This window comes from Chionomys nivalis, chromosome 16 (assembly GCF_950005125.1).
Source record: "Chionomys nivalis chromosome 16, mChiNiv1.1, whole genome shotgun sequence".
NCBI classification, from domain to species: domain Eukaryota; kingdom Metazoa; phylum Chordata; class Mammalia; order Rodentia; family Cricetidae; genus Chionomys; species Chionomys nivalis.
The window spans coordinates 13,233,348-13,254,266 of record NC_080101.1 but is presented as its reverse complement, the minus strand read 5'-3'; the positions used below and the strand labels follow the sequence as shown (position 1 = coordinate 13,254,266).

General features: G+C 37.5%; 1 protein-coding gene across 4 annotated transcripts in view; it reads right to left on the bottom strand.

Annotated features, from left to right (window-relative positions):
- Positions 1-609: 609 nt before the first annotated feature.
- The window catches only part of Pcmtd1 (protein-L-isoaspartate (D-aspartate) O-methyltransferase domain containing 1), a 58,549-nt gene continuing 38,239 nt past the window's right edge, over positions 610-20,919 (bottom strand). For 2 of the 4 annotated variants that reach the window (XM_057790335.1, XM_057790332.1), the window contains 3 exons: positions 8,836-9,007; positions 8,099-8,222; positions 610-3,731 (listed from right to left, as the gene is read on the bottom strand). In XM_057790335.1, the coding sequence (XP_057646318.1) occupies positions 3,364-3,731; positions 8,099-8,222; positions 8,836-8,889 (546 nt within the window). In that variant the 5' untranslated portion in view covers positions 8,890-9,007 and the 3' untranslated portion in view covers positions 610-3,363. Of the gene's footprint in view, positions 3,732-8,098; positions 8,223-8,835; positions 9,008-14,301; positions 14,493-20,919 lie in introns of those variants that run through there. The other 2 variants (XM_057790333.1, XM_057790334.1) reach the window with 2 other exon arrangements.

Here is a 20,919-nt window from a genome sequence, read left to right as displayed (position 1 = left end):
AGACCCAGAGGAAGCAAGATGAGAATGCCTCCTTGAAAAAAGGTACCAAGCCATGGGCTAACACAGACAAGAATTATGAGTTAATTTAAGATGTAAGAGTAAGTTAATAAGTAGATTGAGCTACTAGGCCAACCAGTTTATAATTAATGTGGGCCTCTGGGTGCTTCTTTGGAACTGAATGGCAGTGGAACCAGATGGGATAGAAACTTCTGTTAATAGGCGAGGTCATAACTGCCGAAGTAACCCCTTTGAATGACTTCTTTGGACCACCTTCTAGGGCCACACTTTATCCAGAACTGTTCAGTTATGCCTACCCATGCTCCTTGACTGAATTCTTCTCAACCCAAAGCTCATGTTGATACATTAAGACAACACAGGTGTGGGGCCACTAGATCACTGTGTTCTTTTTATCTACGAGCTCACACTGAATAAATCCCTTTCTGATTTCCTCAATGCCCACTTCTTTAATTGGGCTGTTTAGTCAGGAACTGAGTGTTACACTGTATCAATAGTCAGAATGTATTTCCTGGAAACTGTGGTAAAACTTCTATATGCACAGTAATTTTTTGAACTCAAAATAAAGAGAAAAATAAAAGACAGGCCACTGGATAACGCTGTGTAATGATGTGATCTGTTTATTTAAAATGATTTCCCAATTTGCCCAATGATTTGGCAGGCTTTCTTTTATTTCCATCTCAAACAATCAACAAACCTTTGTATTTTATTTTAACCATGTATGCTATTTTGACATTTTATTAATACCAGATTTCAATACGTTGACCAATGAATAATACAGATTTCAATTAGATCCTTGGTAAGCATGGTCTCATTTCTGGATTCTTGGGATTTTGGTGATGGTGGCTGTTCCTTCAGGCCCTGTCTCCAACCTGCTGTAAGACTTAAGCAGCACACTCCTCCATTCAAGGCGTCTTTATTGTCTTCAAAATGTAAATGTAAATTTCTATCTGTAGGTAAGCCCATGAGACTATGGCCCATGATTTTTATATATTCTCTTTTGTTTCTCTTCTTTGAAGAACAAAGCCTGGTCTTGCTATGTAACCCCGGGTGGTCTCAAGCCTCAAGTATTCCTCTTGCTTCAGCCTCCAGTGCTGTTCCATGCTGTTCCAGGTGGGAGCCATCACAAATGCTTTACTATCACTTGCATTTTTCTTTCTTTTCAGTTTATTTTCTTTCATTTGTTTTTATCTGTATTTGCTACTTCTTTACCTATAAAGCATAACTTTCCACACTCAAACAAACATGACTTCATTAAAAATAAGCATGAACCCAAATATTCTCAACCTAATGCACTTAGATCAGTAGGTAAGACTGCTTCCCTTAAATTTTCATTGATTCCTACCTTTAAAAGCCAACCATAAAGTTGCGCCTGAAAAATAAAGAATCTACAAGGACAAAATATACATTTCAAAGACAAAAAAATGCAATGATCCAATCTACTGTACAACTCATCAGAGTCAACAGAAGACAGCATAAGAACAGCCAACTTCAAACATATCACTTATAACACTCTCCTAAATAATATCATTGAAGAACATGGATTTTCAGATATCTGTACATCAGCGCCAAGAAAAACTAAGAGGGATGTAGGGGACAGAATAGGAAGAAATTTGGGAAGAAATAAAACTACATGGGTATCAGGAATTGAAGATTAAAATTCTAAACCAGAATTTTAAATGTAACAGTTTGTTGGCTCTGAGGGTAAATTGCAGTCACAGCAGGCTGGGATTAACCCCCAGTACCACTTCAGGGAAGAGGGGGAAGACTTTTTCCTTTTTTGAACAGAAACAAGACAGGGCATTTCTCAATAATAGTTTGCTAATTATGTTAAGAAAAACTGGACATGCCCATTCCAACAAAAGTCAAACGAGCCCTTTCCATAACACTGTCTCTCACATTACTAAAACTGTATGAATTACTTGAGTCAAAACTATTTTAAATAATTAGTATATGCAGAATTATTGGAGCTGAGTCATTTAAAACTATTTGAATCATCATGATTGTATTTCCTTAGGCAAATCTGAGTAGCTCTTCTGACAGTGATGTGGTGAGAATACATGAGACCCTTGAAATCTTTCCATTAAAAACATATAATCTGTGTGATGCAAAGAAGTAGCTCACATCTTACATCTTAACAAAGAACTGTATGCAAGCCTTACAAGGAAAAAACTAGTAACAACATGCACTGCCTGTTTTAGCACTGACACCCATCATAGGTTAAGAATGTAACATTAAGCAAAAAATGAAAACTACTGTCATTTTACCAAAGTAATAAAACAGAGAACGGAAGAAATGAGTTTGGTGTGGATCCCAAAGATTCCATTGATTCTGAACCAAATTTTAATACAAAGGCATCTACATACAACTTCCATGACTGTTTATACTACAAAGATTCAAAACAGATGAGGCGAGCATGGCCTACCTCGTCAAAGACAAATATCATGTAACTAAAAGTCCCATACAGTGCCTTGAGGTACGTACTTGAGGTACGTAATCAGTGAGGGGAACTGAAAATGACTCATTGTCTACATTCAGAGGCAAACGGGACAATGAATGTCTTTTCGAATCTAATACTTCATAATTACAGAAAAGCAATCCTAAATATACTAGCTTTAAAATTCTAGCGTTAAGATGCCCCCATTATCTTTAAACACTGAAAACACAATGGGCCTACACAAACTAGCTGTGTTAAGTAGCCATCTCCTACTTTAATATTCACTTGCTGTGCTCTTAAAATCTCTATGAGAGAAGCAGGAATTTTCCCTGTATCTTTTGGCAATAGAATCAGAAGCAACAGTTTCAGGCCTGTAAAATTTCGTGATGTCTGTAGTTTTTAAAGCTAAATTATTCAATATCTTGAATTATTATTGCACTCATATGTTGCCTGGAATATGTCTACAACAAAGTAAGGTAAGAAGCAGGTCTACAAACATTTGCTTTCCTTATTAGATAAGCAAGCTCACACAAAGGAAATGCAAGCTGCAATTGGAATAAGCCTATATATGTGTGAGAATGTATCAACCTCTTACAGAATGAAATCCAACCCTAACTCTATAAATCAGTGAAGAACCAGAATAGAATAATTATACACAAAGTCCTGACTATTGATGCATTTCACTTTGAGATCACTGAGCTAAAACAGCATTCCCTCATAATTTAAGAAAAATAGATTTTAGGAAAGAGAATCTTTTAAATCACTGAATACATCATTTCTGTCATTAAGAGAAATAACTTAAGCTTTTTTCTGCAATAATTCATTCTAATGAAGTAATTCTCTAACTCCTAATAAACACTACATTTACAAGAGTAAGGGAATTATCAATAGGCATTCTTCCTTGTTGTAAGTTATTTGTCTCTAAAATATGTCAAGTAAGCTTTTAAAGACTCGGGGAGCGGCAGCTTCATGATCTTTTCCCTCAGCAAGTTCTGAGGCGGCTCCTCATGCTTCACAGCTTCGTTGGGATCTTTCTCTTCTTCATCTTTGCTGTCTTCTTCCATTTTTTCATCCTCTTCGCTGTCTAGAGGCTGAGGAATAAGCTGATTACCCACAAATACGTAAGTGTTAATTCTCTGTTTAACTCTCTTTCTTTTCCTCTTGGGTGGAGCCCTTTGTGGGATTCCCTTGGCCTGCATCTCATCATTGATGAAGTTTCTAAGTGTGCGTCGAATGTAAATACGAGCCAAGTCTTGGAGATTCCTGACAGCACATGGGGCTAAAAAGAAGCACAAAAATGAAAACATTATACATTGTTCATTTCTTCACAATCTATAGAAACCGTCAATCTACAAGAAACTACACTGAGAGTACTACACAATGACTAAGTGCACACTGAGCAGAGCAGGCAGCTTGCAAAAATGAGGCGATCCATGTTTCTATCTATATGCATGCAGTCTTGGGAGTAATAAATAATAATTTAGAAAAAGGGTAAGGATAAAGTGATAAGTACATAAGAAACTTTACCCTGCATATTATATTATACTGTTTTTATGTTTCTTTGTCATATGGAGGGGGCTGATCACAACCCATTCATAACTCCAATTCCAAAGGATCTGACGCCCTCTTCGGGCCTCTGTGGGACCAGGCATGCATATGTTGTACATGTATACATGCAGATAAAACAGTCATACAAATAAATGTAATTTTTTCTTAAGAACGTGAATAAATCATATGAAGACAAATACTTTGCAGAAAAACTCAAAGCAACATTTCAATATCTGCCTGAACTCTGGAGAGTGCTCACATATGGACATGTGTGTGTATGTGTGTAAAGTGGGAGAGAGAGACAGAAAGAGAGGCAGCAGAGAGAAAGTAAGCAAACACACATACTAGTTCACGGCAAAGAACCCTCCCGTACGAGCTGTGGATTAACACAGACCCCCCAATGCAAAGGCACTGTTTTAAGACACTAATGTTTACTTATATCAAATATGCCACAAAAAGGAGGAAGGACCATAAACTCAACTGTACAAAATATCAAGTGTGCCTTTGATCCAAAATTGTTTAACAAATTATTGAACAGACTACTTGTTAAACAATAAGTCAGCCACATAAGAATGCATTTAGCTACATGGCTGGTTTAAACTAGAAAAATCCCTGGATGTAGGTAGCTCACAATCGTGGAAGGGATAGGGTAAAAAGATGCAGACGGGATAAAAAGGAACAAAAGAAGGATAAAAAACAGGGGAAATGAGGAAAACTAAACAGCAATCATGTAACAGGAGTAACACGAAGTTGTTGGTTAGATGTTCAGTAGCTTTCCAGTAGCTAGGGGCCAAGGCTCCCTGAGGAGATGGCTCTGCCAGAGTCTAAAGGAGCACAGTTACCTAGCAGGCATGAAAATGATCTGGGCAGAGAAGAGCAAGGCACTAGGAAGTGAACTGGCCTCACGTGCTCAAGGACTACATACTGTGTAGGATGTGTTTGCAACAGCAGGTCAGCTGAACTCTTGGGTGATCATATGTGCTATGGACACTGACAGGAAGGGGCGGGACAGAAGACGAGACACGGACAAAATATTGATATATAACAGACAACAGAAACAAAGTGGCTATGGGACTCAAAGCAAAAGTATCTCTAAAGCATCCAGTGTCCAGGCTGACTTTCTGGACAGGTGCCAGTGTCAGATATAAACAGTAGACACAGAGAAAAGAACAAGAGGAAACTCAAGTGTGTTTCCTTGTATTGAATCTGAGATAGCCACCACTATATAAAAAAAAAAAAAAAAAAAAAAAAAAAAAAAAAAAAAAAAAGGTCATCAGGAACAACATCAGCAAGTAGAGGAGACAAGTGGGTTGCTGGGACTTCCTCTGGCCTCTGCATGTGTGTGCATAGACACATACATCCCCACATGCGCATGCTCATAACATAACAAAAAATAAACATTAAAAAAAGCCTATGTCTTTACAGCCAGAGCTACAGAGTGACACCCTACTTCATAAAAATATACAATTATACAACAACAAAAAGGGAAAAAAATCAAGAAAAGTCATTTAGGTTAAACCACACAAAAGCATTTTGGTTTTCCTTGAAAAAAAAAAACTAATTTCAAATATTAAATAAAATTTCAGAGAAACCAAAGATAAAATTGTATAATTTATTATGTAGTTTCTGCCCCTGCCTGAACTAAAACAATATACTCTTACTTTTGAAATTTTAAATAATATTTTTATGGTTTCACATGCATATAAACCACATAAATATAAAGTCATAGAAAAAATTGATTTTAAGTCAAATAAAAATTGTGGTAAATTGAAAGAAAAATTGTAACTTCATTTTAATCAACTATTGACTATGAACAGTTTTAATGTTAACAGAGTCATCTGATACGGGGTTTACATGTGTACTGTTTTTAGGGAATTTTGTGGCCAGTGTTCTAGTCTATTCTAATTCCCTGTAATTATAGGATAATGTTCTATGAACAAAGAGATACTGTGACCTATTTTAGCAGAAACAGACTTGTTCTTATTCCCCATTCTTTCATGGAATTTTAGTAAATAGCAATTTTTAAAACTTTGCACTGTGTGATTATTATACAAATTTTGGGTTCGGGGGTAACAACACTCAGAATTTTCAACCTGTTTTTGGAGGCTCCTGTTTACATACAGAAAGAATAAATAACAAAACTGTGCCCTGACCCTAAAATTAACAACTATCTCTTCGTGCCAATACAATTTCATCAACCCTCCCCCCTTTAATAAGCTTACCAAAGCTATTTCTATTGAAAATGTATTTCAGGGGGAAGATAAATTGTTTTAATTTGGGCCTCTATATTTCAATTGATCCTATTTCATTAAATATCTGTCTGTCTGTATGTCTTCCTGTGTGTATGATGTACAGCACACGTATGGAGGTCAGGATAGCTTTTGGGAATTGGTCTTCTCCTCTGTGGGTTCTTAAGATCAAATTCAGAACATTAGGCTTGCTTTGCAAAAACCTATAGCCACTGAGCCTTCTTGCTAGCCCCTGATGTGTGTGTGTGTGTGTGTGTGTGTGTGTATACATATATATATTCTTCAACCAAATATCCAACTGCTTTATTTGCCTTTTCTATTTCTGAGTAGGGGGAATGGAAGCAGATACCCTGAAGTACACTATCCATGTCAATCATCAGTTTCACTAGCGTGTAAGCATATTTGCAGCTAAGACTCACACAAGTTAACCTAAGAGAAGTGTCAGATAAAAGAAAATAGCTATTGCTGCCACTATGATGCTTTCGTGAGTAAAGCACTTCCACGGCTACTGTGCAACTGCAGAGCCTAACAGAAAGAAGTGTGCTTGCACACAAAGCGCCTGCTGCACATGCCTAAGGACATGCCCACAGGCAGCATGCACCACAGAGCTCTTTATTTCTTTCCAATGGGCTACGATAACTAAAGAGTAAAAATAACCACAATTCTGTTTTTAAAAATGGGAGGGAAAATAACTCTATGTTGTTATTTCTTGTTAGCTAGTAATTTAGGTAAGTTCAGTTAGTACAGAATGGCATGGGTATGCAGCCTTCAACCATAAAACAGGTTAAAGGACACTCATTTGATTGTGGTGCTAGACTCCACACAGTCTTGTTTTAAGTAGTCTAAAAGAATGTGAATGCTGCAGCCCATTAACTTCAAATTTTGTCTCTTTTTGTTTTTAACCCATTCTTATTTTTAAGTTTTCCTCTTGTATGTAGATGTCCTGAATATGGTTTGCCTCCTGTACTGTGTTATTATCAAAAGTATAAAGTCAATAAACACATTTTTAAAAGGTAAAGAACAGTTTCTAAATTATAAAAAAAATATAACTGAGAGTTTAATCTCTTCCTAAATGATATGAAAATCAAAACACAAGAGTCAAAACAGAGGAATTTTATAAATCCTTAAACTTAATCACCACATCTCCCAAGCACTCTCCGAGGTCCAGGTGAAGAAACCTTCAAGCCACTGACACCTCCACAGTGTGACATCACAGTCCAACGGGTCTCTGCACCTTCTTTATCTTCTCTCTTAATTTTCAGGTGGGAATAGTTTGAGTGTGTAAAACAAACAAACAAACTGCTGGCCACCTATGTCTCTGATGCTGCCATAATACTCATAGACAATAGGTAGGTTCTGCTCAGCCATGTGCACACCTCTCTAACTGGGTGGCAGTTACAAGTCTAACAGAGCTACGAAAATCTAAGCTCTTTTCCTCTCATTGATCCTGCTTGGTAATCAAGCTGACACAAAAATCATTAAGTTATCCGATAACTCAAAAAACAAGCAAAACAAAAGATGCTACCACAAAATTTTGACCAAATAGGTTTTTTGACTGCATTCCAATCACAATTCAAATCTTGCCTCAGCAGACAAACCTTTCTTCCCACCACCCTTAGACCAATGCTGTTCCACAACCAGTTACTGCCTATCACAAACTAGTAAGCTCACAGTCGGTATGATCTATTTCTTGTTTCCAGAAAGGAAGCCACAGTGCCTAAAGACTTTTTTTTAACAGAAGAATCAATCCACTCATTGCAGTGCTCATTATAGTTATATGATCCACTAAGTCCAAACAGTGAGTGAAATACCAGGGACCATCATTCTTTGAGGTCAAGGATCTACTTACGGAGCCCCACAGAATCCGGCGTGCCGTTATCATTCTTACTAGGCTGTACTAGCGGTGCAAAGGAAACGGCGAGGATATTTTTACTCTCCCAGGTGTTTTGTCCAGTCCGCATAATCTGTGTTAACTATTTGGAGTAAAATGAGAAAGAAGCAATGTGGTTACCTTAATGTCAAAGTTTTAAAGGAATAATTGCCAATGAGAAGATAGTGTGTGTGTGTGTGTTGCTAGAGATGGAACTCACAGCCTCAATTAAGAGGCAAGTCCTCTATGACCCAATCACATCCCTAGTCTTTCTAGAAACACGTCTAATAATCTTTAGCACTCTTATCTACTGAGCCATCTTTCCGACCCCTCAATGGCGATTTATTTTAGCCTCTTGTTTTATTTATGAAGTTAAGCCATTGAAGTCAGTCACGAAGCAGACTTAACATGCTACAGGTAGAGTTCATGCACTCAACTAGTCACCTTCCAGATGATGAACCCAGGGGCAGCTAGCTGACTTCCTGGGTGAGCTGACTAGTCAAGTGGGCTCGAGTCTCCCAGTTACACTTCCTCTTTACATCTGCTTCCCTTTGAACCACTTACAGATCTCTTTCAAGTGTTTTTTTCTGTGCACATATGTAGATCTATAAAATATTTTCCTGCTTCAAAGGTTAGTTTCCCTGAAATAAAATGGTAATTCCGAATCTCACAACTGTGTGGTCTCTCTTATGACGAATGCAGGACACAGAAGGTACCTGATCCTCTATAGGCATGACCAGTATTCCCCCAACTTTGAGCAAGATCTTCATGTAGTTTTCGTGATCTTTCTGCACTCCAGCTCCACAGTAAATTCGATCATACTGATGACTGTCAGAAGCTATCTGAAGGCAGTTACCCACCACAAATGCGGGTTCACAGAATTCAAATCTGTGTGAGGAAACAAACATTTTAATTTGTTTAAACAACTAGATAGCTCTCTGACAAATCACCATAACCCTGTCCTTGAAACAGCAAGGCTACCAAAATTAATTTTAAGGATAAAATACAATTAGGCAATTTGAAATAACACATGTGTGGAATTTAACGCTGTTCAAGTAATATTGTTTTGTTATACGTGATACAGTACACAAAGCATTAACCTATTCTGGGCCATACAAACCCTGCTTAGGGCATAGAAATGAACGTAACAAAAAGCCCATCAAATGACAATTTTGAGATGCCCCCATAATGATGTTTGAAGATGAAAGTCAACAACAGAAAAAGGCTTCACTTTCTACTCTCTTTCCAATATGTGGGACGAAAAGAAAGGAGGAGAGCTCTTCAAGGATTCCTCTCTGCTTGACAATGTTGCTGACAGAAACAGTAGCAGCGTAGCTTTGGCCAAGAGATGCCAATTTACTTGTCATGACCCTTGCAACCACTAAGAATAGGGTGGCTTTAGTAAAAGTTGTGGCTAGGCAACTTAGAAGAATGGGATAGAAGCAAGTGAGTGGTACTTTCTGAACTGCAGCTTTGGCTCCTATGGTTTTCTTAAGCAATACAAGGAGATGTGGTTTCAAGTTTCATCCAACTAAGTCCTCCTGGTTACAACACTAGTTACTGGTAATTTTTTTTACATCAATAAACTATCCTATACAGACTCTACTTTACTTTTTAAAGTCTGTCAACAAAGTAAAAAACAGACTATTAAATTAAAACCTCAATGCAAACATAATTCTTTTCCTCTCAGACCTTGAATTCACTATACAGCCCAAGATGATCTTGACCTCCTTGAAGTCTTGCTTCAGCATCTAAAATGTTTGAACTACACGTGTGGGTACCCATTCTCAACCACATCCAGTATTCTGAAACTAATTCTTAACCTTTGAAGCTGAAGGTAATAAAATCATCCCATAAAAGTAAGCCAATATTTAGAAATGAAATGATTTACAGTAGGAAAATGGCCTACACTGGAGGATGACCAAATGATTTCAATCAGCACTAATTTTACTTTATAAAACATATCCTGTCTTTTGATTACAGTGAACTTCTTCCATCTAATAAATTATTAAAATTTATTAGACCATAGATACATCAATGGATATACATTTAAAGAGTCCACCAGTCTTGTGCCCTGAAAGCATGGAAGGGCTGAAAGAGCTGGGGGTAGGAGTTAGAAACAGTACACACTCTACTCTCTTCTCCACACCTTCACACTGAGACAGGCAGATCTGTCATTTCTTTTACTATAAACACCAACTCACTGCATACATTTTTTAGAACCTCCTTCCATCATTTTGTCCTCCTGAAGAGACTTAGAGGCTGCTATGTTCCGGATTTAGTGTGAGTGCTTCCTTCAAAGAACCTATGTGTTGTAAGTTGGTCCAAAGGAGGCAATGTTGAGAGGCAGAAAGGCAGAAAAGTCTTTAAGAAGGGAGCTAGAGTAGGAGGTAACTAGATCACGAGGAAATCATCCAAAGGGATTAATTGCCATGTCACAGGGGTAGGTTAGGACTCATAACACTAATCAGTTGTTACAAAGCAAGATCACCCCCAAAATATTGTACAATATTCCCAAATACATGTCCAAGCTGTCTGCCGTGTCCTGATGCATCAGGAGGTCCACCGAGGCAGCTGTGTTGTTACAGCACTGACAGGCTTCTAGTCCAGCTGCGACCTGTACATACTCTGCTGACACTAAACTGAATTACTTGTCTCTAATTTCAAGTGAGAACCATGACAAAGCGTTCCTGTGTCTGTATATGCTGTCCCTTTGCCCCAAATTCCCTCACTGGCCATCTTCTATTAATAAATGTCTACTATACTTTCAAGTTACACTTAACATATCAACTTCACAATGAAATCTTAATCTTTAAAAGTATAGCTTACCTACATTAGGGATATTTAGCTTCTCTCAGAAACAAAACCAAACAGCCCAACCTCTGATTGTTTAAGATAGGGTCAAAATGTTTTTTCTTTTTAGATTTATTTATCATTGTATGTGTATAGGTGTTTTGCCTGCGAGGATGTATGTGTGCCAAATGCATGCCTGGTGCCAATGGAGACCAGAGAAAGCATTTGGATTCCCTGGAACCGGAGTTAAACACAGCTGTGAGCAGCAATGTGGATGCTGGGAATCAAACCTACATCCTTTGCAAGGGCAACAAGTTCTTCATCAGTGAGCCATCGCTCTAGTCCCAAAAAGTAAGTTTTTAATTTTAAGGAATCATGTTGTAAATCACTTGGTTTAATGGTTTTTATTAAATCTATAATGAGTGCTCTCTTTAAAAAGCTATTTTTAGTATGTGGAAAATCATCATTCTTTAGAAGTGAGCAGCTTACAATTAAAACCACAAAAAATCATTCAAAAATTTTGTGCCTGATTTTAAAATTAAGTGTGTGCCTCTGCACAAGCTCCCCCCAGATGGTTCCTGTTCGTAGTGATGGAGAATCTAAGTGCAGCTCTGGGTGCTCACTGTAAACACAAGCGAATGGACAAGGCAAACACTAAACAATTCCACTCAATGAAGTATAATTTACATCGTGGTACATGCTTTAGCATTTAGAGGAAAGGAAGAGGATTCCTTAAGAGTGAAGGTGAAAGGCAGCAAACAGTCCTGGAGATCAGAGGCTTCCTGTGACTTAAAAGCTGTGATCTGAAAGGTCAGACAGGACTGTCTAGAGCCACACTATCCAAGATGGCCTTTACTAACCACACAGACATTGAGACCTTAAAATGTGGCTAGTCCAACGAGTTGTATTCCATGTATAAAATTCATATAAATTTTCAAAGACTTTTTACAACTATTACTTTTTAAACTATTCTAGTAATTCTTTGACATTACATACCAATAAGACAAAGTTTACACAGTTACATCAAAGGACAAAAACACCACACAGCGGGTCATATGCTGGTCTCAGGCACACAGGTGGTACAAGAACTTTCTCCTTAACATACTGTTTCCCTTTAGAATATCTTCCTGGTTTCTGGTTGTCATTCACTTCGTTGGTTTTGTTCTGTTTTTATCATCTCTGAATATATCTAAATTTAACTGCATTTGTCTATCACCTACTACAACCCCAAAATGCATTTATTCAATTAAGAAAAACAAGAAATACATATACTTTATAGTATCTTTTCTAATCACCAACTTTGAATAAGAACTCAAATTACAAACTAAATGTGATGATCACAAAAAAAAAATATTCAAGATCTGAAGAGAAATTTGCCTAGAAATACAGTTACAGAAAAAGTCTATGCCCACTACAGTCTACAGTGATGCAAAGGTTCAGATCATGATGCTGGATGGTAAATCCCCACTGCCCTCTATTGTGATGCAATGACTCAGATCATGATGCTGGTTGGTAAATGCCCACTGAATCCATAGTGATGTAATGGTTCAAAGGTCACGATACTAGCTGGTAACTGCAGCATCATTTATCCAACACATGAAAAAAATCAAGATGCTTTAATGTCATAACTGAGTCTCTAGAACCAAGCTCACTATTCTCGTAATAACCTCAATGTTTTCCCTTCTGGTGGAGATAGGATGAAGTCTATTTACCTCAATGTGTGGATAAAAGCATTAGTTTAGAAGAAAAATCCAATCTCTGATGTCCACTAATACGAATGAAATATAGACTCCTAATTCACTTGCTAACTATACTTTTAACATACTAACTTCCTTAAACAGAACACTTAAATTTGAAAGCCTACAGGAATGAGAAAATATCTGAGGGCTGGTAAGAAGGGCTCAGAGGGTAAAGGACCTGCTGACAAGCCTGATGATCTGGGTTCAGTCCTCAGGACCACAGGGGAAAGAAGAGAACTGTCACAAGCTGTTCTCTAACCTCCAAGTCTGTGCCCCACCCACAACAAAACAGATAAAAACATATTGAGAAAAGTAAACTTAAATCCCAAAAGTACTGTCCTGTTTCTAGTAATAAAAATTTTAAAAGAGTCATATCTAAAATTGTGAAATGTTGGCAATAAAACATGTAATAAGAATCTGTAAGCCAAATATACAACAAGAAGCCACCAGCACCTTATAACAATATTAAATAAAATAAAAAGAAATAAAAATTTCTTCCCAAAGCATTCCTTATTCAACCATTATCTATTATACTTATAATTATGGCTTAATTTTTGCTACCTGTAATAGATAAATTTTTCACAATTGGTTAAGGAAACAACTGTCCAAATTGTAAAGCCTTATATATGTATAGAGATTAATTTTCTAACAAAGCACCTGTAGGTGCTTCTGAGTAGCACGCAGTGGAGAACTGGAAATACCTTAGTAATGTCACAATACCTTTACAATTGCAGCTGGAGAATGACAAAGATTCCATGGCTGACATTTTTTCCAAAATTCTTATCATTTAAAATACCCCTATTAAATGGTGGCACATATTTATAGATACACTCATTAATATGCACAATAGAATAACTAAATAACTAAATTGGGACATAGATGGGGCTATTAACAGTGTTATCTGTTACTGACGAGTAAATTATAACACCTATTGACTCTTCCAAGGAGACTAGAAAATAAAAAACTCAATTCTTGGTTCTTGACTATTCTAAAAGCTATTCCACACTGTTCTTTAAACACAGAAAGAAAGCAGACTTCAAACCCTGAACAAAATTTTCTGTGTAATCTAGAAGACAATAAACTTTCCAGAAATTCTGTATATAAACTGATATATTACACATGTACACTGATAAATTATACATGTAATTCAGGTTAGAATATAAGGAAAAAGGAAATCCAAATTCTATTTTTTCATAGAAATCACACATCAAATAAAACCTGGGAAATGCAACCAATCTACCAAAATGATAAATGTGTGGTCATATTTATGAATGGCTCAGGTTATCTTTCCCTAATTCTTACATTAAAATTAGATATTTCTTCAAAAGCTGTACCTAGGTTAAAATTAGCAAACTTTTTCTTTTTGAAAAAATCCAAAAGAGAATCTCTCAAAACTCACTTTCCGGAGTCATACTACCAGATAAAAATTATCTATGTATACATGGGGGGAGGGTGCTGAAGCCTGTAAAATATCCTCAAATTCATTCGCATGAGGCTTTTCACCAATGAACCTGAAAATACAATGACTCGTGAGACTGCCACATAGGACCACATTTCACTCCCTCTTACTAAGCTGTGTACTGAAAATCATTTATGGAAGAATGCAGAACATACAGACATTTGGTTGAGGCCAGGATTCCAGTCACTTACCTCAGCAGTGGCTTTCTTTAAGGGTGCATGCTGGACTATCTTCATCTCAGACGGATAGATGACTTCGTTCACAGCCCGGACCTTGCCAACTTGCCCATATAATTCTTTTGAAAAGCAGCTAGGAGAGCAGGGTGACCTAGCCTTGCCCTGTAGCTTCCCTCTTAGACGGATAGTCTAGGTCTAGGAGCTGACTGAGAGCAGAAAAAACAACATTCCCCTTCAATACGCTGTCAAGTGGGGGCCAGTAACTGTGCACCTAGTTTGTTAAGGTGCCAGAGGACACTGTCATTGAAACTGTAGACAATTATTCCAATGGAATAAAGGAATTTCAAGGACCTGGAAAAGAGTCCTACCTTGTTCTCATACCTCATCCAAAGTAATCTGACAAATGAATCACAAAATCTTTTTCTTAAAACATTTCATTAAAATACAGTTTAAGTCTTAAGAGCTATGACCATTTTGCTAAAAATAAGATAAAACTTGAAACATTTCTGCTGGAGTAAAAGTAAGGGAAGTATTAAACTCTTGATCTCGAAAGAAACCATTGAATTACCTTATAATCAGTAACTAAACTGGTGAATGAAAATTAGAAAACAAAGACTTTACCTTTTCAAATGGTTTCCCTTCCAACTGAATCAAACTCATCTTAGGACAATTCAGGCATTATTTGAAACAGAGTATTGAAAATAAATACAGTGGTATCTATGTTTGTTTACACTGAATAAAAACATTGTAGAAACCCACAGCATTGAAACGGCTGTTCAATGTTTCCTAAAAAAAAAAAAAAAAAACCTGACAGCTAAGTTATTTAAAGCCACTCAATATTTCCACGTAGATGTTAACGTGTATAACTGGTAGCCCTTTTATATTTTCAAGAACTCTCTCCTAGCATTTGAGTGTTATGACATTAAAATTTGTCTAGGAATGTGTGATGGTTCATGCCTACAATCCCAGCACTCTGGAAGCTGAGACAGGAGGATCACAAATTTGAAGCCTATCTGAGCAACTAACAAGTTCCTGTCACACACACAGGAGGAAGGGAAAGAGGCAGGAAATTAATGTTTCTGAGACAAGGTTTGACTCTGTAGCCTAGCCTAGGTAGGCTAGTATGGAGCGCTCAGTGACTCTCCTGTGTTAGTCTCCCAAGGGCTAGGGTTGAAAGTATGCCTCATCATGATTAGTGCAAAAGCATATTTTAAGGGGGCTGAGGATGCAGTTTAGCGATAGAATAATCTAGCACATAAAGTCCTGGATTCAATCCTCAGCACCAGAGAGGAGGGAAAAAAATCTGCTTACAGTCTGCAATAATTTATATTAAGACTTTTTCTGAATGAATGAATGAAAATGAAAATGAAATCTATGCCCTGGCAATGATGAAGCATGCATAGGCAGCCCGTATATGGCTGTTCTGTTGAACGTGTCCATATTGGGTTCCATGGTCTCAGTTGACGAGGACAACTGACCTCTTGAGGTCTCTTCCTCAAAGAGGGCACCAGATCTCATTACACATGGTGTGAGCCACCATGTGGTTGCTGGGAATTGAACTCAGGACCTTTGGGAAGAGCAGGCTTAACCACTAAGCCACATCAAAAAAGTATTGAGAAATACTGAGTATAATGAATTACAAAAGCAAAATGACTCCAGTACAATTCTCTTAAGAATGACAGAAGAGACTGCTCCAGTGGTAAAACTGAATACAGAAGCACTTAATTTTCAAATACAAATCACTTGTGGGAAATAAACCTTTAGCTAATTATAAGTAAAACCAGGGTACTAGTTGTTACAATGCATCAATTACACTTTTGGAAACTACTTAAGATGAAGAAGACATTGTCTTCACTCATCCTCCCCTCCAATGAAGCCAAGTTGTCCTGTGTAGGGTGTATACCAGCTCAGCGGTGTTGCCTGATTCTTTTCTGAAGGACACACATGATACCTATGATAGTGCTGCTTTACACTTTGTAACCAGGGCCAAGTTGCTAGGCTACAGTTTATTGGTAGCAGGAATAAACAATGAAAAAAAGCAATTGTTTTTACTGGCCAGAGTCTAAGACAGCAATTTTCAACTACCCTCATGCTATAACCCTTAATACATGTTGTGGTGACCCTCAACCATAAAATTATTTTCATTGCTACTTCTTAACTGGTTTTGCTACTGTTAAGAATAGTAATATAAACATCTGATGTGCAGGATATCTGCTATGTGACCCCTGCGAAAGGGCTGTTCAACACCCAGGGATCACAACAAACAGGTAGAGAATTACTGGCCTAAGACAAGATCTATTGCTCTGACTACCCACTACAGTTTTCATCACTTAGGACTCTTTTATGTGCGATTTAAATAGAAATAAAAATCCACTCTCTATGCAGATATGCAAATTATGCTCATTTAGCTATAGATAAAAGATCATTTTCAAAATTCTCTCTCTAGTCACTCTGAAGGAAATATAGCCTGCTGACCTTACAGGAATTTTATGACATATGATTCTAGAGTCAAATCAACTGTACATGCACATATATGCTAAGTAAACTCATATGCACAATTATAAGTAAATGTGTTACTAATGACAAACTTTTCCATGAGGTCCAAGTTTATAATTCAAGCTTCCTTAGCTAAGATATTCACCCAAGTATTCACAGCTGGGGAGATGTATTTTGTTTACTGCATAAATACTGAATTAAGGTAATTTGGGCATGAGGTCCTTATGCTCACAGACAAGCACTAGGGAAGCCAGGAATGTTGAACACACAGGTTGTCTCTTCAACAGAAGAGATGGATACGTCTTTTAGCCCAGAAAACAGGGAATCAATGTAGTTAACAGCCTGGTGGTTTACGCTTTCTATATCGCCAGGCCTCATTTGGCTCCCACAAACTTTTACATTTATCTTAGTCACTCTCCCTAGATGTTGATATTAAGCATTATTTCTTAGTGAATAGAACCCATCTTCATGAGAAAGGTCACATGTATTTTGTAAAGATTTTCAATGTAAACATGTCTTAAGCTTTGTTATACACGAGATTGAATTAGTTACACCAGGAAACTTTCCAAAAATGTGTTGCGCTTAAATGACTAAAATAAAACACCTGGTGTCAGACTCTAAAAGTCTGAGCCAACAGCAGCTACTGCTCTGTACCGAACCTGCTTTCCTTCTACCTCACACAGATCTAATATTACTCTGCCGGTCTTGTTGTTTGCAGAGACCGCCCTCCCCCAACTAAACACCCAGTCTTCTCAAAAAAAAAAAAAAAAAAAAAAAAAAAAACCCTCAGCAATGAAGGCCCCAACACTAGTCTAGATCTAACACCTTTAATCTCAGCACTCAGGAAGCAGAGGTAAGCAGATCTCTATGAGTTCAGGGCCAGCCTGGTCTACAAGAGTTAGTTCCAGGATAGGCTCCAAAGCTACAGAGAAACCCAGGTCTCAAAAAATAAAATTAAATAAAAATAAAAACAACAACAACAACAAACTTTGGGACTGTCAAATGAACTCTTGGCTCTATGAGTAAAATTGTTCACTGCTACATCTGACAGCTGGAGTTTGACCCTCAGGACCCACGCAGTGGGAGGTAAGAATTAACTCCTGTAAATACATGTAATGAAAATGTTCAATAAAATGAAAATGACATTTTGTGGTATGTAAAGACTGTTTGAGGTGAATAAAGTAGCGACAGCAGAACAATGCGGCGAGAACATGCCACGTCCAATCCTTTTCCTGGTAGCAGAGCCACCTTTTCCTGCAGGGGTAAAAATTGCTGGCTGCCCTAAGAGATCATTTAGCCCAGGAATCCTAAAGTATCATCTGGTCACTTGTATTTAGGAAGACTTTTAAAATCAGACTGGTTCATTAGGAAGTTCAGTGAACACTATCACTATAAGGAATAAGTCCTTCACTCCAGCTCCCCATGTCCAAGTACAATGAACTCTGAGGAGTTGCTTTGAGCCATGCACCTGTTCATGCAGTGCTGACGTAGTTCAACAGACATTAAGAAAACTTGATTTAAGACATGAAAGATCCAAGTTTGTACATAAAAAACACTCACACACTCACACACACACTACATCATGCATTACATATTCTAACACTGGTTAGCTAATAGACCTCTCACCCTCTCATATGTGAGAGTTCACCCTGACCTGAAGCAAATATATGTAAGAAAACCTTCAGAGTGTAGATTAAAACATGCACAACATGGCAATATTTTTGGAGGAAGGAGCTGATGAGAAGGCTCTGGATTCCCTGAATGAAGAACAGAACTGGATTTTAAACACTTGTTCTCTCCATGCTAAATTCTAGGGATGACCAGTACAAAATTAATGAGCCATCTTCCTTGATATTGACTGTTACTAATTAATATATGTCTTTATACCTCCATACGCAATTAAATATGAAATTGCTTAGAAGAACTTTGCATTCTACAAATGCTTTATTTTTTTAATTGAAGTAAAGTTGCAATAATATCCCCAGCATTAAAAAAAAAACTAAAAGATCATCAAAATACAAATGACAGGAAGAAAAATATATCCTCTAACTGGTTACCAAAACCAAACTATGTAAAAAGAATAAAGCACTGGCCCAATGAATCAACTTTGATTTCTTAACTTTGTACCAGTTGTAGTTGATGCAAAATGAAACCGTTTCCTAGTACTAGCCACTCTTTTTTTGTAATGAGATCCATTTGCAATTGAGATATTGAACAGTAAGTATTATTTCATACCAGTTCTGATTAGCGTGTCAACTTGGCATGAGCTAGGGTCATCTGGGAAGAGGGAACCTCAAGTGAAAAAAATATCTCCAGCACACTGACATGTAGGCAAGTCTGTGAGGCATTTTCTTGATTTCTGATTGACTTGTCAAGACCTTGCCTACTACTGTGGGAACTGTCACCACGAGGTTGGTGGTCCTTGGCTGTATAAGAAAGCAGGCTGAGCAAGGCACAGGAGGCAAGTTAGTAAGCACCCCTCCTTCCTGGTCTCTCCTTCAGTTCCTGCCCTGACTACCTTCTGTGATGGACTGTAAGCAGAAATACGCCCTTTACTTCCCAGGTTGGTTTTGGTCATGGAGTTTATCACAGCAACAGAAACCTGACTACAAGACCAGTGCCTAAGACGTAAAATAAAATCGCCCCTACTGTCTTCTTTTGAAAAGTTTCTAAAACAAGCTGTAAGCATTTAGTTAATAGGTATCAATGGCAGGGATTGGTTTAAAAACATGTGTAACAGTAACATTTTTTTTTCATTTTTTTATTTTTTGCGAGAGAAGAGCTGAATAGGTATCCCAGTGGGTAAGTTCCTGCCATCAAGTAAAGGCTTAAATTTATACCCCAAAAGACCATGTAAGAAACCTGGCATGGCAGCAGGTTTAAGTAGATACTAAGTAGCTAAGTAGATGAGCTTCAATTTGAGAGATCCTATCTAAAACATACAGATAAGGAGCGATGAAGGAAGGAGACCCCACATCAATCTCATGCCTCTACACATATACCCATGCATATACACCCCCATGTCCAAACTCGCAAACAAGTATATAGACTGCACGCGTGCACACACACACCAAATAATGAGACATCCAAATAGCATTCAAAATGATTTGTTATGAATTAAAGTATACAAAATAAAAATCATTGCATGTTTTACTATTATCTAGAACTACTTGTTTAGTGACTTGTCTTCCTTAAGCCTGTTGTGATTAATGATTAGAAACTGAACCTTCATCTTCATGTATCAGCAGATGAAATGTATTAATACTATGTAACAGATCTTGCTATAGATTTTGAGCATTTGTTAACATTACCATTACACTTTCTAAGCTAAAATATATTTTAAAAGTGCTTATGGCCAGATTAATTTTCAAAATCAAAAGCCATACTTTGCAGGCAATCAAACAATACAAAAAATCCCATAACTAGATAAAAATTAATCTTGCCCACATCTCAAGACTCAGCAACCACATCAGTCATTAGATAGAAGGAAAATAATGAAGACACAAACAAATTCTAAAGTTTAATTGCAATTTCTTATTAAATAACTTGGGCTAAAAACTTCAGTTTCTGTTAAATGTGTTTCTTTTTTGGAATAAATGCAGTAGATAATTGAAAATGGCTGAGAGTATGAATCAGGTGCTAATTATTCATAAAGAATAGTTTGGGGGGTTGGAGAGGTAGCTCAGTGATTTAGTGCACTTGCTGCTCTTGGGGTTGGACTCTCAGCATCCACATGGCAGCTCACAACTATCTGTGACTCCAGTGTCAAGCGATCTGACACCTTTCCTGAACTCTGTGCCCCAGGCATGCAGGTGCTGCACACACAGATATGTAAGCAAAACGCTCACACATATAAAATAAATCTGAAACAGTTTTTTTCAGCAAACTGATCATTTAACTGGCTGACTTAAATCTATTGTGTTTATAAAAAAAATAATAATAATAAAGCCTGAGTATCTGCATACCGTCAACCCTGCCCGAAGAGCTGAATAATCTGACTACAGTCACACCTGTGCTGCACAGGTGCTGAATAGTCCAACTACAGTCACACCTGTGCTGCACAGGTGCTGAATAGTCCAACTACAGTCACACCTGTGCTGCACAGGTGCTGAATAGTCCAACTACAGTCACACCTGT